Source organism: Brachionichthys hirsutus, chromosome 14 (assembly GCF_040956055.1).
Source record: "Brachionichthys hirsutus isolate HB-005 chromosome 14, CSIRO-AGI_Bhir_v1, whole genome shotgun sequence".
NCBI lineage: Eukaryota > Metazoa > Chordata > Actinopteri > Lophiiformes > Brachionichthyidae > Brachionichthys > Brachionichthys hirsutus.
In genome coordinates, this window is record NC_090910.1 from 381,981 (window position 1) to 407,540 (window position 25,560).

At 48.0% G+C, this 25,560-nt stretch overlaps 2 protein-coding genes across 3 annotated transcripts; both read left to right on the forward strand.

Moving 5' to 3' along the window:
• Positions 1-4,226: 4,226 nt before the first annotated feature.
• On the forward strand, positions 4,227-16,199 carry LOC137904151 (leukocyte elastase inhibitor-like). 2 transcript variants are annotated; one of them, XM_068748314.1, is made up of 8 exons: positions 4,227-4,387; positions 6,867-7,007; positions 7,122-7,239; positions 7,368-7,510; positions 13,526-13,603; positions 14,967-15,056; positions 15,138-15,318; positions 15,400-16,199. In XM_068748314.1, the coding sequence occupies exons 1-8, from the start codon at positions 4,340-4,342 to the stop codon at positions 15,624-15,626; spliced, it is 1,026 nt and encodes a 341-aa protein (XP_068604415.1). In that variant the 5' UTR covers positions 4,227-4,339; the 3' UTR covers positions 15,627-16,199. The 2 variants fall into 2 exon arrangements, with proteins under 2 accessions (XP_068604415.1, XP_068604414.1); XM_068748313.1 differs by having other exon boundaries at positions 4,243-4,387; positions 7,449-7,510.
• A 1,850-nt stretch (positions 16,200-18,049) lies between these two features.
• Positions 18,050-23,888, forward strand: pigm (phosphatidylinositol glycan anchor biosynthesis, class M). The gene is made up of 8 exons (XM_068748189.1): positions 18,050-18,211; positions 19,330-19,503; positions 19,597-19,717; positions 20,585-20,828; positions 20,984-21,087; positions 21,652-21,806; positions 23,227-23,328; positions 23,724-23,888. Exons 1-8 carry the CDS (start codon positions 18,050-18,052, stop codon positions 23,886-23,888), a joined length of 1,227 nt encoding a protein of 408 aa, XP_068604290.1.
• Positions 23,889-25,560: the final 1,672 nt, after the last annotated feature.

A 25,560-nucleotide genomic window follows, 5' to 3' on the forward strand; every position in this document is an offset into this window, starting at 1 on the left:
ACCAGCCGGTCCACCTCCCTCCTGTAGGCCGACTCACCACCAGGTCTCCTTGTCTCCTTTCCTTCCAGAAGACACACCCAGTCCTCTCCTACCTGTCTCCCTGATCACCTGAGCTGTTGTATTCCAGTCTTCTGGAAGCCTCTCTTGTCCACCCAGAGTCTGTCTCACCTCTTCCCTGAAAAACACACAACACTCTTCGTTCTCCAGCCTCCACCACTTTGTTTTCTGCTCTGCCTTCATCCTCTTCCTCTTCCTCACCACCAGCCTATGCTGGCTGGCTACACTCTCTCCTACCACGACCTTACAGTCACCTTTAAACTGCTCCGTCTACACTAGATGTCGTCCACCTGGTGCTCCTCCCTCCACTCTTGTAGGTCACTCTATGTTCTAGTCTCTTCTGGAAATAAGTGTTAACGACTGCCATGTCCCTCCTTTTGGTAAAGTCCACCACCGTCTGTCCTTCTAGGTTCCTGTCCTGAATACCAAACTTGTCCATCACTTCTTCATCTCCTCTATTTCCTTCACCAACACGCCCATTGAGGTCTGCTCCAATCAGGACTCTCTCACTGCTAGAGATGTTCTGAACCACTTCATCTAAGTCACTCCACTAACTCACCTCCTACCTGTGGAGCGTAAGAACTTCTCCTTCTCCTCTAACTCACCTCCTACCTGTGGAGCGTAAGAACTTCTCCTTCTCCTCTAACTCACCTCCTACCTGTGGAGTGTAAGAACTTCTCCTTCTCCTCTAGAACACTCTGCAGCAACTCCTCCTTCAAGATAACTCCTCCTCCATTCCTCTTTCCTCTCCTCCGTTATAAACAACTTGAATCCTGCTCCTCAGCTTCTGGCCTTGCTTCCTTTCCTTCTGGTCTCCTTTTGCCAACATTCAGAGTCTCTACTCTCAAAAATATATGCCTGCAGGGACATGCACCGCCTGGTTGTCCTTACATTGGAATCTTTCATTTTGTTCATCCACTGTAATTCACATTGGACTTTTTTGGTTGTGCATTTCCGTAGGCGCCCTCACGTTTCTCCTTCACCAGTGAACATCCGAGGAAAGGACAGAGAGATTGTGACATCGCATAAGTACCTGAGTGTTCATCTGAACAACAAACTATACTGGAGTCATAGCACCACTGCACACAACATACTCTATCTGCTGAGGGGACAGGGGGCTTCTAAGACCTTCTATGACTCTGTTGTGTCACAGCATCTGAAAGGAAGAGGCTGGACAAACTCATGAAGAAGTCCAGCTCTGTCCTGGATGCCGTCTAGAACGTGTGTCGGGAGTGGGTGAGAGGAAGGCTCATCAGAGATAGGACGTTACAGCCCCGGTGGGGGAGGGCAAGGCTCATCAGAGATAGGACGTTACAGCCCCGGTGGGGGAGGGGAAGGCTCATCAGAGATAGGACGTTACAGCCCCGGTGGGGGAGAGGAAGGCTCATCAGAGATAGGACGTTACAGCCCCGGTGGGTGAGAGGAAGGCTCATCAGAGATAGGACGTTACAGCCCCGGTGGGGGAGGGGAAGGCTCATCAGAGATAGGACGTTACAGCCCCGGTGGGGGAGAGGAAGGCTCATCAGAGATAGGACGTTACAGCCCCGGTGGGTGAGAGGAAGGCTCATCAGAGATAGGACGTTACAGCCCCGGTGGGGGAGGGGAAGGCTCATCAGAGATAGGACGTTACAGCCCCGGTGGGGGAGAGGAAGGCTCATCAGAGATAGGACGTTACAGCCCCGGTGGGTGAGAGGAAGGCTCATCAGAGATAGGACGTTACAGCCCCGGTGGGGGAGAGGAAGGCTCATCAGAGATAGGACGTTACAGCCCCGGTGGGTGAGAGGAAGGCTCATCAGAGATAGGACGTTACAGCCCCGGTGGGGGAGGGGAAGGCTCATCAGAGATAGGACGTTACAGCCCCGGTGGGGGAGGGGAAGGCTCATCAGAGATAGGACGTTACAGCCCCGGTGGGGGAGGGGAAGGCTCATCAGAGATAGGACGTTACAGCCCCGGTGGGGGAGAGGAAGGCTCATCAGAGATAGGACGTTACAGCCCCGGTGGGGGAGAGGAAGGCTCATCAGAGATAGGACGTTACAGCCCCGGTGGGTGAGAGGAAGGCTCATCAGAGATAGGACGTTACAGCCCCGGTGGGGGAGGGGAAGGCTCATCAGAGATAGGACGTTACAGCCCCGGTGGGGGAGAGGAAGGCTCATCAGAGATAGGACGTTACAGCCCCGGTGGGTGAGAGGAAGGCTCATCAGAGATAGGACGTTACAGCATCGCAGGTCTTTCCTTCGTGCAGCTGTCAGCTATGGAAGAAGCAGAAAGAAACGGTTCTCCATCTATAAAGCTTGGGTTTTGATTGTGTACTTTTATTCCGGTGCAACAGGCAGGATTGAGAATTCTTCTAAATGGCTCCATAATGATTGCATTTCCGATTTGCTGCTTCTTTTTTTTTTTTTTTTGAAGCATCTATTTCTCATACAGATGATGCATCTGCAGCTCTTGGAAGGTTTCCTATTTTAACTGTGGTGGGACAGATCCTCATTTCAGATGTATCTTTACTTGTCAAAAACGTTTCAAGAACAGCACAGTTTACCGTTGTGTCAGCAATCACACAGACAGCTCGTGCCTTACCGTCGAGAAGCGGAGCAAGCTGTACTGCGCACGCCTACTGTGGCCACCGGATGCACTCACAAGTCAATTCTCTCTTAAGGAATGTTCAATGCCTTCATCTCCCTGGTATGGCAGCATTTTAGGGCCTTTTCCTCCCAGGGAAGATGATCGGCGAAATTGAGACCCCAGTGACTGAATGAGTTGGGGTGTCTGCTGCTCTACAATCTGTTCTCCGGGGGTTCCAGGGTCAGTTGCTGCACCCTCACTCAGCTGTTATTATTCCTGGAGCTCAGCTTTAAGTTAGGTTTAGATTCAAGATTCAAGATTCAAGATTCAAGATTCAAGATACTTTATTGTCATTATGCGAACAGAATAAAATCGTGAGAAGGCCCACGGCTTAAGGCACACATCGGAACATAAACGAAAACCTGCCCACCTTTATTAAAAGTAACATGATTCAAAATTCATTTTAATTGTAATTTCATAATTATTATTATTGATTACATGCTATAATTATTTATGCTATAAGACTGAAAACAACTCTACTAATGACTAAATAACAACAGGATGTAAACAAATGCAGCAAAGTTGCAGTAATGTGTACAATGGAGAACGTTTTACTTGTGGTCTGGGGTACATGAGTACAAGTTCACCTTTAAAGTCATCCAATATCACCTCATTAGTCAAACCACACGCGTCTGTCATCTGGCATGTGTCTAATCACAAAACAAAATACTAATTACAATATTTAAAAATCTGCTCGGGAATATATTGTGACTCGGTAGATGTTAATTAGAAACTAAAGCTGCTTAAAATAGGCCACGTTCCTATTTATTACAGCATTATTACTATAAATAGCATCATGTCCGGAAAACGCGTGAAAGCAATTCTCAGTTCGGCTTCCGTAGAAGGAAATATGACAAACCGGAAGAAGCGTCCATGGGCGTGTCAACGCGGAAATAAAAACTTCTAGTGCCTGAGACTCCGGATCAACCCGAGAAGTTAACGGCGGTAAGTAGATAAGTGTCGTTGGTCGCTAGTTAAGCGCTAGTTAAGCGCTAGTTAGCATTAGTTTGTGCTACTCTGTAAACGCGTTGTTTAAAATCACTTTCCCCTGACGAGCTGCAGGCTAAAGGTCCAGTAGTAGTAGTGGTAGTAGCAGTAGTAGTAGTAGTAGTAGCTGCAGGCTAAAGGTCCAGTAGTAGTAGTGGTAGTAGCAGTAGTAGTAGTAGCTGCAGGCTAAAGGTCCAGTAGTGGTAGTAGTAGTAGTAGCAGTAGTAGTAGTAGTAGCAGTAGTAGTAGTAGTTCCAGTTGTTAAAACCTATTCATTGGCGTTCTATTACCGAGCCATGAAGTAAAAGTACGTCAGTATTGTGCGTACATTTCGGCGTAATGGCCAGTCCTCGTTGAAAAGCTGAACATGTAATATTTCACTCTCCCGTGTCAGCCCATTAAAATGGTTCTAATGGAAGGAGCCCGTGCTCACGGGCTTGGGTGAACCCGTTGTCTCACAACGTGCATCAACGGATTGCGTTGTTAGTCAGCCGTCTGGTCCGATGTCTCTGCAGAGACCATGGCGTCCCCGTCCCCGTCCCCGTCCCCGTCCCCGTCCCCGCTGTCCAAGGCCAACACCACCTTCAGCCTGGCTCTGTTCAGAAGGCTGGGCGGCGGCGACGGCAGCAAGAACGTCTTCTTCTCTCCTCTGAGCGTCTCCTCGGCCCTCGCCATGGTGCTGCTGGGCGCCAGGGGCGACACGGCAACACAAATGGCAGAGGTACGACAAAGACGCACACGTTGGGAAACGGAACTCTTGTGTTTGGCTTTGGCCTTTGTGCACTTTTTACAAAGGATGTTATTAAAAATGTGATTAAAAAGGCATAAAGCTAATCCAGCACCACGTGGGTGGTCTCAGATACCCCTGAGAACGGTCAGGCAAGGGGACTGGGGACTGGGGGACTGGGGGACTGGGGGACTGGGGGACTGGGGGACTGGGGGACGGGGGACTGGGGACTGGGGACTGGGGGACTGGGGACTGGGGGACTGGGGGACTGGGGACTGGGGGACTGGGGGACTGGGGACTGGGGACGGGGGACGGGGGACTGGGGACGGGGGGACTGGGGACTGGGGACGGGGGGACTGGGGACTGGGGGACTCGTTCACCATGACTCACATCTCCTTTCTCTGTGTCAGCAAAGAGGACAAAGGTTTGTTCTGTAATGACTTGTTACCGGGTCATAAAGGTCTGGCCCCGCCTCTTTTCACACGCACTGAATGGTCGCTGAAGTTGCTCTCCGGCTCGAGCAGCACAAATAGTTGGGAGTGAGCCGCCGTGGCGTTTCCTCCTTGTTTGCTAAAGCTAAAGCTAAAGACGCTCCCACGTGACGTGAGCAGGCGAGGCAGGCGGGGCTTCACGTTCCCGAGGAGGCTCCAGTCATGTGATGTCGTGTTCTTACAGGTGATTGGTGCAGACACCGACCGCTACGTTCTGCTAGCGAGCTTCGTTCCGTGATGAGGAGCGTTGTCGTCTTAGCAACAGACGGACCTCCATTTCCAGACGTTGATGAAGCGGCGAGCGCCGAGATCAAACGCTCGGGGGCGTTTGATGAGGGTCAGCCGGCGTTAGCCGAGATCAAACGCTCGGGGGCGTTTGATGAGGGTCAGCCGGCGTTAGCCGAGATCAAACGCTCGGGGGCGTTTGATGAGGGTCAGCCGGCGTGAGCCGAGCTCGCTCCAAACGTGCCTGCTTCGGTAGCAACCAATCAGAGTTCCGGTAGAACCATTTCCATTTTCAGTTGACTCGGATCGACCTTTGGTGACCTTGGTTAACGGTGCCTACATCTCACTGATCATGGAGACCTCCTTTGATCATCAATGGTTTGAGTTATCAGCAACACGATCAGATTCCATAAAGCCAGACTTTAGTTTTCCTCTGGAGGTCAAATCTGAGCTTTCAAGGATGAACTGTGACCCCGTTTCAATCTGTGGAGACGCTACGAGGACGCACCCAACCGACGGCTTGATGCCCGGAGCCTCCTGACTCTCCTGACCCTCCTGACCCTCCGAGCAGAGGCCGGTGTCGAGCGGCGTGTTCTCGTGTTCTCGTGTTCTCGTGTTCTCGTGTTTTCGTGTTCTCGTGTTCTCGTGTTTTCGTGTTTTCGTGTTTTCGTGTTTTCGTGTTTTCGCGTTTTCGCGTTCTCGTGTTCTCGTGTTCTCGTGTTTTCGTGTTTTCGTGTTTTCGTGTTTTCGTGTTTTCGTGTTTTCGTGTTCTCGTGTTTTCGTGTTTTCGTGTTTTCGTGTTTTCGCGTTTTCGCGTTCTCGTGTTCTCGTGTTCTCGTGTTTTCGTGTTTTCGTGTTTTCGTGTTTTCGTGTTTTCGTGTTCTCGTGTTTTCGTGTTTTCGTGTTTTCGTGTTCTCGTGTTCTTGTGTTTTCCTGTTCTCGTGTTTTCGTGTTTTCGTGTTCTCGTGTTCTCGCTCTGCTCCAGTTTGTGTCTCCTCAAAAGTCAGACTCCGAGTTTCAGGAAAAGAAATCTTAACGACCTATCCAGAGGTCACTGCTGTCAGAGGTCGCTGCTGTCAGAGGTCGCCGCCGTCCGGAGGTCGTTGCCGTCCGGCCCCCTCTTATGCAGGGAGGGGGGCGTTACTCTTTAGCGCATCGTTCTGGCTGGAGGAAACCAGCTGATGTGATTTCACCAGGTGTTGAGTGGTTGATTTATGAAATGTAATCTGATCTGAGGAGAGCGCCACCTGCCCAGGTGAGAACTGTCCTAACTTCCTGTTCAGGCTCAGGTCCTCTGCTGCACCGAGGCGATGGTGCAAAGACGGATGCAGGTCCATCAGGTCCAGGTAGACTGCAGCAGAACCTGCTGAAGGTGGTAACCATGCCAACAGGACACGAATAATCGTTCAGCTGTGGGCCTTTCTTAGTAACTGTGGCGCCACCTTGTGACCAGATGCTTGGAGGCACAGAGAGGGAAGTCGGTGCCCCTTCAGCGTCAGAACACAAACATGAGCGCCACGATGGTGGAGGCGTGGCTTCTGCTTAACGCTCTTTAAAGTCGGTGATGGCGGCATGTTGTGGTTCTCAAGGGCGTCTCATCTCATGACGCAGCTTGAGAATAAATGTCTCAAGCTCGGGTGAACGTTTACAACCTTGCTAATTCATTATTCGTCATTCTGGACCAATTGAATCCAAATGTTTAGACCAATGGCAAGCATCATTTCCAACGTAGTTTGTCTCCGCCCCCTCGTCCACAGTGCCTGAGGATGCTGCAGCTGCAGGACGACGCCCACGTCCGCTTCTCACGCCTGCTGACTGAGCTGAGCGAGATCAAGGCGCCGTGCACCCTGAGTGCTGCCAACCGGCTGTACGGGGAGGAGACCTACGGGTTCACCCCGGTGTGTGTGTGTGTGTGTGTGTGTGTGTGTGTGTGTGTGTGTGTGTGTGTGTGTGCGTGTGTGTGTGCGTGTGTGAGTGTGATCAGAATTGGTGAAATACTCTTAATTTTCCAGACGTTTCTGGAGGTCACCAAGGAAATGTTCAAGGCAGATCTGGAGTCTGTGGACTTCATTGGCGGCTCAGAGGAAGCGAGGCTCAACATAAACCGATGGGTTGAGAGGCAGACACACGGTAGGATACGCACAGTACTCACACGTATATCAGTGGAGGTCCTTCATCCGACCGGCTCGAGTTCAATCACTGGCCTGGACACGCAGGAGAAGAATCCAAAGTGCTCAATGCGTGCTCCCGTCCCCCAGGTAAGATCCCGGACCTGCTGGCCCAAGGTGTGGTGGACGGCGCGAGCCGGCTGGTGCTGGTCAACGCCGTCTACTTCAAAGGCAGCTGGAGCAGGATGTTCAAAGAGGCTGCAACGTGCGACGCTCCATTCAGAGTGAACAAGGTGAGGCTGCTCAGGAGGACACGGACAGGAAGTGGTTGCTATTGGCTGCATGCTCACACCCAATCAAGATGTGATTCCAATACAGAGGGGTGTGGTCTGTACCGATTGATGATCCCATCGGGTGCCGTCCTTGCTGCGCAATTTAATCCAAACTGTGATCGGATGAAAGAAATGTCCCTGTAAAGGCAGCCGACGAGCGAAGCTTTGTTAGCGCGGCATCAAAGACATCAAAAAGATCTAAAGCCAGCCGGGTGCTTTCATCTATTCAGCCCAGCTGCTTGCATTACTGTGTGCTAATACAGCTAGGGGTAGATATTTACTGTGTACTAATACAGCTAGGGGTAGATATTTACTGTGTACTAATACAGCTAGGGGTAGATATTTACTGTGTACTAATACAGCTAGGGGTAGATATTTACTGTGTGCTAATACAGCTAGGGGTAGATATTTACTGTGTGCTAATACAGCTAGGGGTAGATATTTACTGTGTGCTAATACAGCTAGGGGTAGGTATTTACTGTGTACTAATACAGCGAGGGGTAGATATTTACTGTGTACTAATACAGCTAGGGGTAGATATTTACTGTGTGCTAATACAGCTAGGGGTAGATATTTACTGTGTACTAATACAGCTAGGGGTAGATATTTCCAGTGTACTCATACAGCTAGGGGTAGATATTTACTGTGTACTAATACAGCTAGGGGTAGATATTTACTGTGTATTAATACAGCTAGGGGTAGATATTTACTGTGTGCTAATACAGCTAGGGGTAGATATTTACTGTGTGCTAATACAGCGAGGGGTAGATATTTACTGTGTACTAATACAGCTAGGGGTAGATATTTACTGTGTACTAATACAGCTAGGGGTAGATATTTACTGTGTACTAATACAGCTAGGGGTAGATATTTACTGTGTACTAATACAGCTAGGGGTAGATATTTACTGTGTACTAATACAGCTAGGGGTAGATATTTACTGTGTGCTAATACAGCGAGGGGTAGATATTTACTGTGTACTAATACAGCTAGGGGTAGATATTTACTGTGTACTAATACAGCTAGCGGTAGATATGTACTGTGTACTAATACAGCTAGGGGTAGATATTTACTGTGTACTAATACAGCTAGGGGTAGATATTTACTGCGTACTAATACAGCTAGGGGTAGATATTTACTGTGTACTAATACAGCTAGGGGTAGATATTTACTGCGTACTCATACAGCTGGGGGTAGATATTTACTGTGTACTCATACAGCTAGGGGTAGATATTTACTGTGTACTCATACAGCTAGGGGTAGATATTTACTGTGTATTAATACAGCTAGGGGTAGATATTTACTGTGTGCTAATACAACTGGGGGTAGATATTTACTGTGTGCTAATACAGCGAGGGGTAGATATTTACTGTGTACTAATACAGCTAGGGGTAGATGTTTACTGTGTACTAATACAGCTAGGGGTAGATATTTACTGTGTACTAATACAGCTAGGGGTAGATATTTCCTGTGTACTAATAAAGCGAGGGGTAGATATTTCCTGTGTACTAATACAGCGAGGGGTAGATATTTCCTGTGTACTAATACAGCGAGCGGTAGATATTTCCTGTGTACTAATACAGCGAGGGGTAGATATTTCCTGTGTACTAATACAGCGAGGGGTAGATATTTACTGTGTACTAATACAGCGAGGGGTAGATATTTCCTGTGTACTCATACAGCTAGGGGTAGATATTTCCTGTGTACTCATACAGCTAGGGGTAGATATTTCCTGTGTACTCATACAGCTAGGGGTAGATATTTCCTGTGTACTAATACAGCTAGGGGTAGATATTTACTGTGTACTAATACAGCTAGGTGTAGATATTTACTGTGTACTAATACAGCTAGGGGTAGATATTTACTGTGTACTAATACAGCTAGGGGTAGATATTTACTGCGTACTCATACAGCTAGGGGTAGATATTTACTGTGTACTCATACAGCTAGGGGTAGATATTTACTGTGTACTCATACAGCTAGGGCTAGATATTTACTGTGTATTAATACAGCTAGGGGTAGATATTTACTGTGTGCTAATACAACTGGGGGTAGATATTTACTGTGTGCTAATACAGCGAGGGGTAGATATTTACTGTGTACTCATACAGCTAGGGGTAGATATTTACTGTGTACTCATACAGCTAGGGGTAGATATTTACTGTGTATTAATACAGCTAGGGGTAGATATTTACTGTGTGCTAATACAACTGGGGGTAGATATTTACTGTGTGCTAATACAGCGAGGGGTAGATATTTACTGTGTACTAATACAGCTAGGGGTAGATATTTACTGTGTACTAATACAGCTAGGGGTAGATATTTACTGTGTACTAATACAGCTAGGGGTAGATATTTACTGTGTACTAATACAGCTAGGGGTAGATATTTACTGTGTGCTAATACAGCGAGGGGTAGATATTTACTGTGTACTAATACAGCTAGGGGTAGATATTTACTGTGTACTAATACAGCTAGCGGTAGATATGTACTGTGTACTAATACAGCTAGGGGTAGATATTTACTGTGTACTAATACAGCTAGGGGTAGATATTTACTGCGTACTAATACAGCTAGGGGTAGATATTTACTGTGTACTAATACAGCTAGGGGTAGATATTTACTGCGTACTCATACAGCTAGGGGTAGATATTTACTGTGTACTCATACAGCTAGGGGTAGATATTTACTGTGTACTCATACAGCTAGGGGTAGATATTTACTGTGTATTAATACAGCTAGGGGTAGATATTTACTGTGTGCTAATACAACTGGGGGTAGATATTTACTGTGTGCTAATACAGCGAGGGGTAGATATTTACTGTGTACTAATACAGCTAGGGGTAGATATTTACTGTGTACTAATACAGCTAGGGGTAGATATTTACTGTGTACTAATACAGCTAGGGGTAGATATTTCCTGTGTACTAATACAGCTAGGGGTAGATATTTCCTGTGTACTAATAAAGCGAGGGGTAGATATTTCCTGTGTACTAATACAGCGAGGGGTAGATATTTCCTGTGTACTAATACAGCGAGCGGTAGATATTTCCTGTGTACTAATACAGCGAGGGGTAGATATTTCCTGTGTACTAATACAGCGAGGGGTAGATATTTACTGTGTACTAATACAGCGAGGGGTAGATATTTCCTGTGTACTCATACAGCTAGGGGTAGATATTTCCTGTGTACTCATACAGCTAGGGGTAGATATTTCCTGTGTACTCATACAGCTAGGGGTAGATATTTCCTGTGTACTAATACAGCTAGGGGTAGATATTTACTGTGTACTAATACAGCTAGGTGTAGATATTTACTGTGTACTAATACAGCTAGGGGTAGATATTTACTGTGTACTAATACAGCTAGGGGTAGATATTTACTGCGTACTCATACAGCTAGGGGTAGATATTTACTGTGTACTCATACAGCTAGGGGTAGATATTTACTGTGTACTCATACAGCTAGGGGTAGATATTTACTGTGTATTAATACAGCTAGGGGTAGATATTTACTGTGTGCTAATACAACTGGGGGTAGATATTTACTGTGTGCTAATACAGCGAGGGGTAGATATTTACTGTGTACTAATACAGCTAGGGGTAGATATTTACTGTGTACTAATACAGCTAGGGGTAGATATTTACTGTGTACTAATACAGCTAGGGGTAGATATTTCCTGTGTACTAATAAAGCGAGGGGTAGATATTTCCTGTGTACTAATACAGCGAGGGGTAGATATTTCCTGTGTACTAATACAGCGAGCGGTAGATATTTCCTGTGTACTAATACAGCGAGGGGTAGATATTTCCTGTGTACTAATACAGCGAGGGGTAGATATTTACTGTGTACTAATACAGCGAGGGGTAGATATTTCCTGTGTACTCATACAGCTAGGGGTAGATATTTCCTGTGTACTCATACAGCTAGGGGTAGATATTTCCTGTGTACTAATACAGCTAGGGGTAGATATTTACTGTGTACTAATACAGCTAGGGGTAGATATTTACTGTGTACTAATACAGCTAGGGGTAGATATTTACTGTGTACTAATACAGCGAGGGGTAGATATTTACTGTGTACTAATACAGCGAGGGGTAGATATTTACTGTGTACTAATAAAGCGAGGGGTAGATATTTACTGTGTACTAATACAGCGAGGGGTAGATATTTACTGTGTACTAATACAGCGAGGGGTAGATATTTACTGTGTACTAATACAGCGAGGGGTAGATATTTACTGTGTACTAATACAGCGAGGGGTAGATATTTCCTGTGTACTAATACAGCGAGGGGTAGATATTTCCTGTGTACTAATACAGCGAGGGGTAGATATTTACTGTGTGCTAATACAGCGAGGGGTAGATATTTACTGTGTACTAATACGGCTAGGGGTAGATATTTACTGTGTGCTAATACGGCTAGGGGTAGATATTTACTGTGTGCTAATACGGCGAGGGGTAGATATTTACTGTGTACTAATACGGCGAGGGGTAGATATTTACTGTGTACTAATAAAGCGAGGGGTAGATATTTACTGTGTACTAATACAGCGAGGGGTAGATATTTACTGTGTACTAATACAGCGAGGGGTAGATATTTACTGTGTACTAATACAGCGAGGGGTAGATATTTCCTGTGTACTAATACAGCGAGGGGTAGATATTTCCTGTGTACTAATACAGCGAGGGGTAGATATTTCCTGTGTACTAATACAGCGAGGGGTAGATATTTCCTGTGTACTAATACAGCGAGGGGTAGATATTTCCTGTGTACTAATACAGCGAGGGGTAGATATTTCCTGTGTACTAATACAGCGAGGGGTAGATATTTCCTGTGTACTAATACAGCGAGGGGTAGATATTTCCTGTGTACTAATACAGCGAGGGGTAGATATTTCCTGTGTGCTAATACAGCGAGGGGTAGATATTTACTGTGTGCTAATACAGCGAGGGGTAGATATTTACTGTGTGCTAATACGGCTAGGGGTAGATATTTACTGTGTGCTAATACGGCGAGGGGTAGATATTTACTGTGTACTAATACGGCTAGGGGTAGATATTTATTGTGTACTAACACAGCGAGGGGTAGATATTTCCTGTGTACTAATACAGCGAGGGGTAGATATTTCCTGTGTACTAACACAGCGAGGGGTAGATATTTATTGTGTACTAACACAGCGAGGGGTAGATATTTCCTGTGTACTAATACAGCGAGGGGTAGATATTTCCTGTGTACCAACACAGCGAGGGGTAGATATTTCCTGTGTACCAATACAGCGAGGGGTAGATATTTCCTGTGTACCAATACAGCGAGGGGTAGATATTTACTGTGTACTAATACAGCTAGGGGTAGATATTTACTGTGTACTAACACAGCGAGGGGTAGATATTTACTGTGTACTAATACAGCGAGGGGTAGATATTTCCTGTGTACCAATACAGCGAGGGGTAGATATTTACTGTGTACCAATACAGCGAGGGGTAGATATTTCCTGTGTACCAATACAGCGAGGGGTAGATATTTCCTGTGTACCAATACAGCGAGGGGTAGATATTTACTGTGTACTAATACAGCTAGGGGTAGATATTTACTGTGTACTAACACAGCTAGGGGTAGATATTTACTGTGTACTAACACAGCGAGGGGTAGATATTTACTGTGTACCAATACAGCGAGGGGTAGATATTTCCTGTGTACCAATACAGCGAGGGGTAGATATTTCCTGTGTACCAATACAGCGAGGGGTAGATATTTACTGTGTACTAATACAGCTAGGGGTAGATATTTACTGTGTACTAACACAGCTAGGGGTAGATATTTACTGTGTACTAACACAGCGAGGGGTAGATATTTACTGTGTACTAATACAGCGAGGGGTAGATATTTCCTGTGTACCAATACAGCGAGGGGTAGATATTTCCTGTGTACTAATGATCCGCTTGTTACTGCGCTGTGTAATGCCTGATTTTGCAGACGGAGACCAAGACGGTGAAGATGATGTACCAAAGCAGTAAATTCCCATTTTTCTGCATCCCAGAGTTCAACTGTCAGGTAATCGAGCTGCATGTTGTAAAGAGAAGCTACTTTAGTGACCTCAGTGACCTCAGTGACCTCAGTGACCTGAGTGACCTGAGTGTTAGCCAATCAGGCTGGTTGAATGGTGCAAGGTTTTCTGAGCATACTCTCAAGGGGCGTGTCCCACAGTGAGACGTCTCATCATGTACTACTGTATTTTGGGCTTGTCCCCTGAGGGGTTGCCACAGCAACCCAACCTTCTCCACTTCACCCTGTCCTTTGCATCGTCCTCCACAACACCAGCCACTCTCATGTCCTCCCTCACTACGTCCATGTCTCTTCTCCTGGGTCGTCCTCTAGTCCTGTTCCCTGGCAGTTCCATCCTCAGCATCCTTCTACCAATATAGTCCCTGTCTCTCCTCTGGACATGTCCAAACCATCAATGTCTGGTCTCTCTGACCTTGTCTCCAAAACGTCTAACCCAGGCACGGGCAAACCCAGGCCCGAGGGCCATATGCGGCCCGTTGGTCTTTTTAATCCGACCCGCCAAACTTGTCCAAATTATATCATTAAATAAAATTGTATTATAATTAAAGCTCATTCATTTGACCTTTTCCCTGTAATGCTACCTGTAAAAGGTCAAATCCTTTCATGTGATGGCTCATTTCTATTCGCTCACACAAACACTCCATCCATCTGTTCCTGGCCCCGCCCCTCTGCCAAATTTTAGAACCCATTGTGGCCCGCGAGTCAAAAAGTTTGCCCCCCCCTGATCTAACCTTCACTGTCCCTCTTATTGTCTCATTTCTAATCCTGTCCAACCTGGTCCCTCCCAAGGAAAACCTCAGAATCTTCATCTCCTCCACTTCTAGCTCCGCCTCCTGTCTTTTCCTCAGAGACACTGTCTCTAAGCCGTCCATCATGGCTGTCCTCACCACTGTCTCTAAGCCGTCCATCATGGCTGTCCTCACCACTGTCTCTAAGCCGTCCATCATGGCTGTCCTCACCACTGTCTCTAAGCCGTCCATCATGGCTGTCCTCACCACTGTCTCTAAGCCGTCCAGCATGGCTGTCCTCACCACTGTCTAAGCCGTCCAGCATGGCTGTCCTCACCACTGTCTCTAAGCCGTCCATCATGGCTGTCCTCACCACTGTCTCTAAGCCGTCCAGCATGGCTGTCCTCACCACTGTCTCTAAGCCGTCCAGCATGGCTGTCCTCACCACTGTCTCTAAGCCGTCCATCATGGCTGTCCTCACCACTGTCTCTAAGCGTCCATCATGCTGTCCTCACCACTGTCTCTAACCGTCCATCATGCTGTCCTCACCACTGTCTCTAACCGTCCATCATGGCTGTCCTCACCACTGTCTCTAACCGTCCATCATGCCGTCTCTTGGACAGGTCCTCGAGCTGCCTTACAGTCAGAGGGAGCTCAGCATGCTCGTCTTCCTCCCCGATGACATCATGGACGGTACGACCGGTTTGGAGCAGGTGGGACCCGCGTGCACGTGTTCTACCCGGAGCCCCCTTTGGAGCAGGATGAACTCATGTCTGGTTCCTGACCGCCCACAGCTGGAGAGGTCGTTGACCTACGACCTCTTCACGCAGTGGACTCATCCTGACGGGATGCGTGAGCAGGAGGTCCGGGTCCGACTGCCTCGGTTCAAGATGCAGGAGATGTACGACCTGAAGGAGGCGCTGGTCAGCATGGGCGTGGTCAACGCCTTCGACGTGGCGCTGGCTGACTTCTCTGGTAGGCCGGCATCAATGGAGTCACCACGCCTCTGATTGGTCGTGGGATCTAAAACCCGCCCTCTCCTTGTCCTGCTGACAGGCATGTCTCCCGCCGAGGACCTGGTGCTGTCACAAGTCCTCCACAAGTCGTTTGTGGAGGTGAACGAGGAGGGCACCGAGGCCGCTGCGGCTGCTGCTGCTGTCATGATGCTGCGCTGTGCCCGGCCGGCCGCTGCCTTCATCGCCGACCACCCCTTCCTCTTCTTCATCCGGCACAACCCCTCCATGAGCGTTCTGTTTGCTGGCAGGTGCTGCTCCCCCGAGTAGCTCAGGGCGGGGCGTTTGTGGGCGTCGCCAGATGCTTCTCGTTCTGAGAGGTCTGCGGGTTCTCCGTCCGGTCCGGCTGAAGAACCGACTGGACTCGTCTACGTTCCACCTCGGGTCCAGTCGGTTCTTGGTTTCTGCTCTTTGTGATTCCCGTCCCGTATTTCACTCCAGAATAATGAGGGACGCTCTTTGCTCTGAGTACATGAGTACAAGTACTTGCATGCTTCTCTTTATCATCAACATAAAGGTAATTGCACTGTCCAATGTCCTGATGCCAAAGGTACCTCTGTAATCAGGTGATGGGCCCCCCCGCGGTGAACCCGCTCCAGCTTCTCACAGCCTTTGGGAGTATTTGCTACTAGCACTACGTCTACTTGTGTTTTAAAACTACCAGCAGAGATGGGCGTGACGGGGCGAGGCTCTCGCCACTCTAAATCTTTTTCTCCATGTAGCAAACCAAAGAGAATGATGACGTGCATGTAATTAAGTATCCTTCGTAATGGTGGGGGTTATATATATATATAGTTATATATTTGCATCCTCATGCTTTTTTGTGTGGAATAAAGGTGTGATTTGCAAATACCGGTATGTTGTAATTGTCCAGAATGTTAGAGTAGACGTACAGTCACACAGTAGTATATATTACAGTACAAGTACAGTAACACAGTAGTATGTATTACAGTACAAGTACAGTCACACAGTAGCATGTATTACAGTACAAGTACAGTCACACAGTAGCATGTATTACAGTACAAGTACAGTCACACAGTAGCATGTATTACAGTACAAGTACAGTCCACAGTGGTATGTATTACAGTACAAGTACAGTCAAACAGTAGCATGTATTACAATACAAGTACAGTCACACAGTAGTATGTATTACAGTACAAGTACAGTCACACGGTAGCATGTATTGCAGTACGAGTACAGTCACACAGTAGTATGTATTACAGTACAAGTACAGTCAAACATCCTGTCTAAGAGGAGCATTTCTAAAAAGCCCTTGCGGTCTTGTTTCCGTTGAAAGTCCTTCGTACATAAATCATCGATTTACATTTAACAATATAAATAAAATAAATTACTCAATTGATGCAAAATAACAATAAAATAAAAAGAAACTAGAAAGACAATCAGAGATTGCAGACCCCGCCTCCAATAGACTATTGGATCTTGTGAGACAGTAAACAGGGCTTCCGGATCAGAGGGGCCAAACCTGCTCTAGCTTGCTGCTCCGGAACGTACTACAAGACTCCTTCTGGACTCTTTTTCCCATCATGCCATTCGTGTCCCTCCCTCTTAAAGTGGCAGTTTACAGCACAGGCACAATTCCAGATGTAAAAATAATTCTAGAATCTGGATTCAGATCCGGATCAACGCCATTCTCGGGGAGGACCGAGCCACGGACAGAACCTTGCTTGTGTAAGAATTTCAAGTCGAGCAGGTTACTAGTTTTTGAGTTATGCGCTCGGACAGACAGACAGACAGACAGACAAACAAACGCACCCAATTGCAATACCCTCGCCTCCTCTTCGACGAGGGTAACAATATGTGCAACGTAGGTGGACAAAAAAAGGAGGGGGGGGTTGATCCGGAGAGGGTCGTGATGACTATCTCCGTTTCTGCCCCCCTAAAAGGTGTATTTTTAGGGCCTTTTTGAAGGAGGCCAAAGAGGTGCATGTTTTGAGGGCAGGAGTCAAACAGTTCCACCCTTAGGGGGCAGTATTGTAAAAAGATGATTTACCCATGTTGGTCCTGTAGGAGGGGGTAATCAGGTTGTTGTTTGAGCTCCCTCTAGTGTTGTGGCTGTGGAGGTGTTTATTCAGGTATGCAGGGATTGAGGGGACTGAGGGCAGAGCTGCATTGACTATTTTAAATGCCAATCCCATTTTGAGTTGTTTAACCCTGTCTTCTACCCTGAGCCATTTTAGGCTAGCAAAATGTCCAGGAAGAAGGTGGGTCATGGGCCCCAGATTGAGGAGTAGCCGAATCAGTTTGTTTGGGACGTTTGGAGCCTGGTTTTCAGGGACACTTTGATGTTGGAATTTGGCTGATTGGCTCCAGCAAACCCAAACAGGAGTTGTAGAAGATGGACAGATTGAATGTTTTATATTGTTCAAGCTTCATGTGAGAGATACAGCCAGAGGTGACTGAGCTGACCCTTCTGTCGTGGACACCTTCTCCCACTAGGTGGCGCGGATCAATTGTTGAGCTTCTGCCATGAAATTTTCACGGGAAGAAGAAATGTTCTGAAACGTACTTCCGGGTTACTTCCGGGTTGTCATTTTTGAAGTTTGGTCGTCTGGAACGGATTCGACTTTTAACGAAGCCCATCTAAAATGGACGCGAAGAGATAAACATCCTGGTTAGGGGACGCGGGCTGGGAGATGACGCCGCTAGCCTCGCTAGCCTCGCTAGCCTCCGTGATGGAGCGGCTCGGAACTGGACCGCCCGCTCTCCTCGCGGCCTCCCTGGCTCTGCGCCTGGCCCTGGTCGCTTATGGAGACTATCGGGATCAGACGATGCCGCTGAAGTACACGGACATTGATTACCATGTATTCACAGACGCTGCAAGATTCGTCACTAAGGTAACGTAACAAACGAGTCACGTTACAGTGCCTGCCACGTCACTGGCGTCAAGCAGGACGAGGAGACGGCGAGTACTATCAAGTACTACACTAAAGTAGCGATGCAGTTTTGTGCCTCCCATTCAGAGTAATGTGTTTTTACAGTCACTCGCGTTTCATTTAGTTAAATTAAACTATCACATTACATACCTGAATGAAACTTCTCAAACATAAGATGCTTTTATTTTAATACTTTTATTTCTTGATCTAAACAATCAGACTATGCGAGTTAGATTACAAGTAAATGACTTGTAGAGAGTAATTCAGGAGTTATTTAACACACGATCTTGGTGCCGTTATTCAGAAACGTGTTTCCTTCTCTGTGCTGTCGTTGTGACGCAGTGAAAACTGTCCTCCACAAAGCAGAGGACTGTGTTCATCGGGTTGAGGACATGAGGAGAAGACACATGGACGTAGTGAAGGAGGACATGAGAGTGGCTGGTGTTGGGGAGGACGATGCAAAGGACAGGACTAGAGGACGACCCAGGAGAAGAGACATGGACGTAGTGAGGGAGGACATGAGAGTGGCTGGTGTTGGGGAGGACGATGCAAAGGACAGGGTTAGAGGACGACCCAGGAGAAGAGACATGGACGTAGTGAGGGAGGACATGAGAGTGGCTGGTGTTGGGGAGGACGATGCAAAGGACAGGGTTAGAGGACGACCCAGGAGAAGAGACATGGACGTAGTGAAGGAGGACGATGCAAAGGACAGGACTAGAGGACGACCCAGGAGAAGACACATGGACGTAGTGAGGGAGGACATGAGAGTGGCTGGTGTTGGGGAGGACGATACAAAGGACAGGACTAGAGGACGACCCAGGAGAAGACACATGGACGTAGTGAGGGAGGACATGAGAGTGGTTGGTGTTGGGGAGGACGATGCAAAGGACAGGACTAGAGGACGACCCAGGAGAAGAGACATGGACGTAGTGAGGGAGGACGATGCAAAGGACAGGGTGAAGTGGAGGGTTGGGTTGTCGTGGCGACCCCTCATTGGACAAGGAGATGGAACATGAGTAGTAAGTACGTTTTGTCACTAATCATTCTGAAGTGTACTTCCTCAATTGGACATTTCCCAGGGCGGGTCTCCGTACAGCAGGTCGACGTACCGCTACACCCCCCTCCTCGCCTGGATTCTCACCCCCAACATCTTCCTCAGCGCGGCGTTCGGCAAGCTCTTCTTCATTGTGTGTGATGTGCTGTCAGGACTGCTGATCTACAGAATCCTCCGGCTGAGAGGGCTGCGCTTCCAGGTCCGGACTCGTTAGGAGAACGCATCTACAAAGTACGTTCTGTACCTCAACAAAAAGGCTTAAGAAATGAGGTCTTTATTTGGGTGTGTTCAGACCGCGCTCCGGGCCTGCACGCTGTGGCTCCTCAACCCCGTACCCATGGGGGTCTCCAGCAGGGGGAGTGCTGAGTCAGTGTTGGCGGCCCTGGTGCTGGGGACAGTCCTCTGTCTGGAAGGTACGAGTCGTTTTGACCTGTCCTCGCGTTGCACGGCTCCTGTCTGGAAGGTACGAGTCGTTTTGACCTGTACTCGCGTTGCACGGCTCCTGTCTGGAAGGTACGAGTCGTTTTGACCTGTACTCGCGTTGCACGGCTCCTGTCTGGAAGGTACGAGTCGTTTTGACCTGTACTCGCGTTGCACGGCTCCTGTCTGGAAGGTACGAGTCGTTTTGACCTGTACTCGCGTTGCACGGCTCCTGCCTGGAAGGTACGAGTCGTTTTGACCTGTCCTCGCGTTGCACGGCTCCTGCCTGGAAGGTGCGAGTCGTTTTGACCTGTCCTCGCGTTGCACGGCTCCTGTCTGGAAGGTACGAGTCGTTTTGACCTGTCCTCGCGTTGCACGGCTCCTGTCTGGAAGGTACGAGTCGTTTTGACCTGTACTCGCGTTGCACGGCTCCTGCCTGGAAGGTACGAGTCGTTTTGACCTGTCCTCGCGTTGCACGGCTCCTGTCTGGAAGGTACGAGTCATTTTGACCTGTCCTCACGTTGCACGGCTCCTGTCTGGAAGGTACGAGTCGTTTGGACCTGTACTCGCGTTGCACGGCTCCTGTCTGGAAGGTACGAGTCGTTTTGACCTGTCCTCGCGTTGCACGGCTCCTGTCTGGAAGGTACGAGTCGTTTTGACCTGTACTCGCGTTGCACGGCTCCTGCCTGGAAGGTACGAGTCGTTTTGACCTGTCCTCGCGTTGCACGGCTCCTGTCTGGAAGGTACGAGTCATTTTGACCTGTCCTCGCGTTGCACGGCTCCTGTCTGGAAGGTACGAGTCGTTTGGACCTGTACTCGTGTTGCACGGCTCCTCTGCTGATTGATCCGGTTCCTCCTAGCCCGGCGTCGGACGTGGGCAGCAGTGCTCTACGGTCTGTCAGTCCACATGAAGATCTACCCCATTACGTACGCGCTGCCAATAGCGCTGACCCTCCGTACGCAGGAAACGAAACCTGAGGCGCTCAGAATGAGGGGGCGGAGCCTCACTGGGTTTCTGGGAAGCTTCTTCAACCGGGAGCTGCTCCTCTTCGCTGCTGTTGCTGGAGGAGTCTTCTGCACTCTCACCGTGCTCTTCTATTACATGTGAGATGAACAAAGGACATGTATACACAAACGCGTCTTTCTGTGTGTTTTATTCGTTAAATATGCGGCGCATGCTCTGCCAGCGTTCTCCAAGAATGAACATGTTGCTGTCGGCGCTTTACCGGCGCTTTAATCAGCCGCTCCTTTCTTACCAGGTACGGTTGGGAGTTCCTTCATGAGACCTACTTGTATCATCTGACCAGAAGAGACATCAAACATAACTTCTCTCCGTACTTCTACATGCTTTACCTCACAGCAGGTATTAACCCATGCAATGCCTGAAGGGAGGCGGCACGAGTAGGCGGTGCACACTGAAGGGAGGCGCCGCGAGTAGGAGGTGCACAATGAAGGGAGGCGCCGCGAGTAGGAGGTGCACACTGAAGGGAGGCGCCGCGAGTAGGAGGTGCACAATGAAGGGAGGCGGCACGAGTAGGGGGTGCACACTGAAGGGAGGCGGCGCGAGTAGGAGGCGCACACTGAAGGGAGGCGGCACGAGTAGGAGGTGCACACTGAAGGGAGGCGGCACGAGTAGGAGGCGCACACTGAAGGGAGGCGCCGCGAGTAGGAGGCGCACACTGAAGGGAGGCGCCGCGAGTAGGAGGCGCACACTGAAGGGAGGCGCCGCGAGTAGGAGGCGCACACTGAAGGGAGGCGGCACGAGTAGGAGGCGCACACTGAAGGGAGGCGCCGCGAGTAGGAGGCGCACACTGAAGGGAGGCGCCGCGAGTAGGAAGCGCACACTGAAGGGAGGCGCCGCGAGTAGGAGGTGCACACTGAAGGGAGGCGCCCCGGGCCGTCTCATGATGCTCGTCTCTCGGTGCAGACGGGCGGTGGAGTTGGGGGCTTGGCCTGGCAGCGTTTCTACCACAGATCGTCCTGCTGCTGGTGACATCGTGGGCCTTTCACCGTGACCTGGCCTTCTGCTGCTTCTTGCACACAGCCATCTTTGTCTCGTTCAACAAAGTCTGCACCTCACAGGTGAAACCATGACGTTTATTTTCAGGATCGATAATGCTTGTTGCTCTGTCAGCACTTCCTGTGGTACCTGTGTCTCATGCTTGTTGCTCTGTCAGCACTTCCTGTGGTACCTGTGTCTCATGCTTGTTGCTCTGTCAGCACTTCCTGTGGTACCTGTGTCTCATGCTTGTTGCTCTGTCAGTACTTCCTGTGGTACCTGTGTCTCATGCTTGTTGCTCTGTCAGTACTTCCTGTGGTACCTGTGTCTCATGCTTGTTGCTCTGTCAGTACTTCCTGTGGTACCTGTGTCTCATGCTTGTTGCTCTGTCAGTACTTCCTGTGGTACCTGTGTCTCATGCTTGTTGCTCTGTCAGTACTTCCTGTGGTACCTGTGTCTCATGCTTGTTGCTCTGTCAGTACTTCCTGTGGTACCTGTGTCTCATGCTTGTTTCTCTGTCAGTACTTCCTGTGGTACCTGTGTCTCATGCTTGTTGCTCTGCCAGTACTTCCTGTGGTACCTGTGTCTCATGCTTGTTGCTCTGCCAGTACTTCCTGTGGTACCTGTGTCTCATGCTTGTTGCTCTGTCAGTACTTCCTGTGGTACCTGTGTCTCATGCTTGTTGCTCTGTCAGTACTTCCTGTGGTACCTGTGTCTCATGCTTGTTGCTCTGTCAGTACTTCCTGTGGTACCTGTGTCTCATGCTTGTTGCTCTGTCAGTACTTCCTGTGGTGCCTGTGTCTCATGCTTGTTGCTCTGTCAGTACGTCCTGTGGTACCTGTGTCTCATGCTTGTTGCTCTGTCAGTACTTCCTGTGGTACCTGTGTCTCATGCTTGTTGCTCTGTCAGTACTTCCTGTGGTACCTGTGTCTCATGCTTGTTGCTCTGTCAGTACTTCCTGTGGTACCTGTGTCTCATGCTTGTTGCTCTGCCAGTACTTCCTGTGGTACCTGTGTCTCATGCTTGTTGCTCTGTCAGTACTTCCTGTGGTACCTGTGTCTCATGCTTGTTGCTCTGTCAGTACTTCCTGTGGTGCCTGTGTCTCATGCTTGTTGCTCTGTCAGTACTTCCTGTGGTACCTGTGTCTCATGCTTGTTGCTCTGTCAGTACTTCCTGTGGTACCTGTGTCTCATGCTTGTTGCTCTGTCAGTACTTCCTGTGGTACCTGTGTCTCATGCTTGTTGCTCTGTCAGTACTTCCTGTGGTACCTGTGTCTCATGCTTGTTGCTCTGCCAGTACTTCCTGTGGTACCTGTGTCTCATGCTTGTTGCTCTGTCAGTACTTCCTGTGGTACCTGTGTCTCATGCTTGTTTCTCTCAGTACTTCCTGTGGTACCTGTGTCTCATGCTTGTTTCTCTCAGTACTTCCTGTGGTACCTGTGTCTCATGCTTGTTTCTCTCAGTACTTCCTGTGGTACCTGTGTCTCATGCTTGTTTCTCTCAGTACTTCCTGTGGTACCTGTGTCTGCTGCCTCTGGTCATCCCTCATCTGACGTTGTCACTCAGACAGGGAGTCTCTCTGCTGCTCCTCTGGTTTGCTGGACAGGTAACTAATTGAACCTATTGTTTGGTGCATGTTAAGATTATATGAGGCCAAAGATGCTTTTTTTTTATTAGCAAGTATTCCACTACTGCAATCTGAGTTCTTGTAATATTAGAGCGAATAGTCTCCCTTTCACAGACGAGTCCTGAGCTCGTCCCTGCTCACCCAAAGGCAGAGTGAAAGTCTGCAGCAGGAGACACAGATGTTTCTCCAAGCTGTTCTGTGGAGCCATGAAAATTCAGGCCTTGGTTTCAGAACACTTTAGAACATTGAGATTCTAGAGTGTCTGACTTGGGTCCACATCAAATCTGAAGCTGGTTGCACCAAAGAAATCTTCCTGAACTGGAGGTCTTTGTTTTGAGTGAAGGACTTCTCGTGTTCTTCGTCTCCACCTTCAGGGTATCTGGCTGGGTCCAGCCTACTTCCTGGAGTTTGAAGGCTTCAACACCTTCCTGCTGATCTGGCTCGCCGGTTTGCACTTCTTGATCATCAACTCCTTCATCTTGATTCAGATTGTAGCTCATTACAAACCAGACAGCGCCACCCAGAGGAAGGCTGAATGACCCAACATCCATGCTATTTAGTAAAATATCACGTCTTTCTACTTCATTACAAGTAAAAGTGTCAGAGTTTATCCTGATTTTTAACGGATCTTTGAATCTGTGAATGAAGTTTTCAATGTAAACTGTAATATTTGTTTCTGACCTCCTTCTGGATCAGAGCCAGAAGACATTTTGCCTGAGAGAGACCCCCGGACCCCTTTAGACTGATGATTTTTGGTGAGTGAGTTGAGTGCAGATTTTGCAAGATATGAGCCTACATTATAAATTAATGGAGAAAATCTGGATTTTTTTTTGTATCCAGACCTGTGTCGGATCGCTCTCAAAATTTAATGGGGTCTACGTTGGACCCATCTTCAGATTTAGTTTTCATCAAGATCCACCCAGCACTTTTTCCGTAATCCCGCTAAACACAAGTGCACCCCCAATTTTAGAAAAGTGGCGACAGTATCCGCAATCCCCACCCGACATGACTGTGTTACATTCCATAAACAATAATCAACAGAAATTGAGAAACAAATTTTGAATCTCCATTTACTATAAAGTGTTCCAGAATCCAGGATTTCTTCTGGATCACGAAATGTAATCATCTGTTCCTGGTCACATTCACCTTTCTGGAAAATTTAATAAAGATCTGTGTGTAACTTTTTGAGTCATCCTGCTAGTAGACAGACTGATAAACGCCGACAGAAACGACCTCCTCGGCGGCGGTAACAATCTGGCGAGCAGGAGGGTGGAGCTACGTAGAGCAGGAAACGCCAGCCGGGTTCCTGACAAACTGGCTGCAAATTTAAACAAAATTTCCAAGTGATCCAGGATCTCTTCTGGAGATCCTGGAGGCCAAAGCACCTCTTTGGCCTCCTTCAAAACGGCCCTAAAAATACACCTTTTAGGGGGACAGAAACGGAGATAGTCATCACGACTCTCTCCGGATCAACCCCCCCCCCCCCCCCCCTTTTTTTGTCCACCTACGTTGCACACATTAAGTGTCTTTGTAATTTATTGTAATTTATGTAATCTATTGTCATTCATTGTCATTTTGCATCAGTGGTGTAATTTATTTTAGATTAATTGTTAGTTTGCATCGGCGGTGTAAAATCATTTTATTTTTATTTTTCTAATGTTACGTTGCATCAATTGAGTAATTTAATATTGGTTTTATTTTTATTTGTATTGTTAAATGTCGATGATTTATGTACGAAGGACTTTCAACGGAAACAAGACCGCAAGGGCTTTTTAGAAATGTTCCTCTTAGACAGGATGTTTGACTGTACTTGTACTGTAATACACGCTACTGTGTGACTGTACTTGTACTGTAATACACGCTACTGTGTGACTGTACTTGTACTGTAATACACGCTACTGTGTGACTGTACTTGTACTGTAATACATGCTACTGTGTGACTGTACTTGTACTGTAATACATGCTACTGTGTGACTGTACTTGTACTGTAATACATGCTGCTGTTTGACTGTACTTGTACTGTAATACATGCTACTGTTTGACTGTACTTGTACTGTAATACATGCTACTGTTTGACTGTACTTGTACTGTAATACATGCTACTGTTTGACTGTACTTGTACTGTAATACATGCTACTGTTTGACTGTACTTGTACTGTAATACATGCTACTGTGTGACTGTACTTGTACTGTAATACATGCTACTGTGTG

What these genes read in the sequence shown, in the direction of transcription:
- LOC137904151 (XM_068748314.1), top strand. Translation starts at nt 4,340, where the DNA reads ATGGTGCTGCTGGGCGCCAGGGGCGACACGGCAACACAAATGGCAGAG. An exon ending in GGTTGAGAGGCAGACACACG is followed by an intron (nt 7,240 to 7,367) that starts GTAGGATACGCA and finishes CCCGTCCCCCAG; the next exon opens with GTAAGATCCCGGACCTGCTG. An exon ending in CTCCATTCAGAGTGAACAAG is followed by an intron (nt 7,511 to 13,525) that starts GTGAGGCTGCTC and finishes CTGATTTTGCAG; the next exon opens with ACGGAGACCAAGACGGTGAA.
- pigm (XM_068748189.1), top strand. Translation starts at nt 18,050, where the DNA reads ATGGAGCGGCTCGGAACTGGACCGCCCGCTCTCCTCGCGGCCTCCCTG. An exon ending in GACAGTCCTCTGTCTGGAAG is followed by an intron (nt 19,718 to 20,584) that starts GTACGAGTCGTT and finishes GGTTCCTCCTAG; the next exon opens with CCCGGCGTCGGACGTGGGCA. An exon ending in ACAAAGTCTGCACCTCACAG is followed by an intron (nt 21,807 to 23,226) that starts GTGAAACCATGA and finishes TGTTTCTCTCAG; the next exon opens with TACTTCCTGTGGTACCTGTG.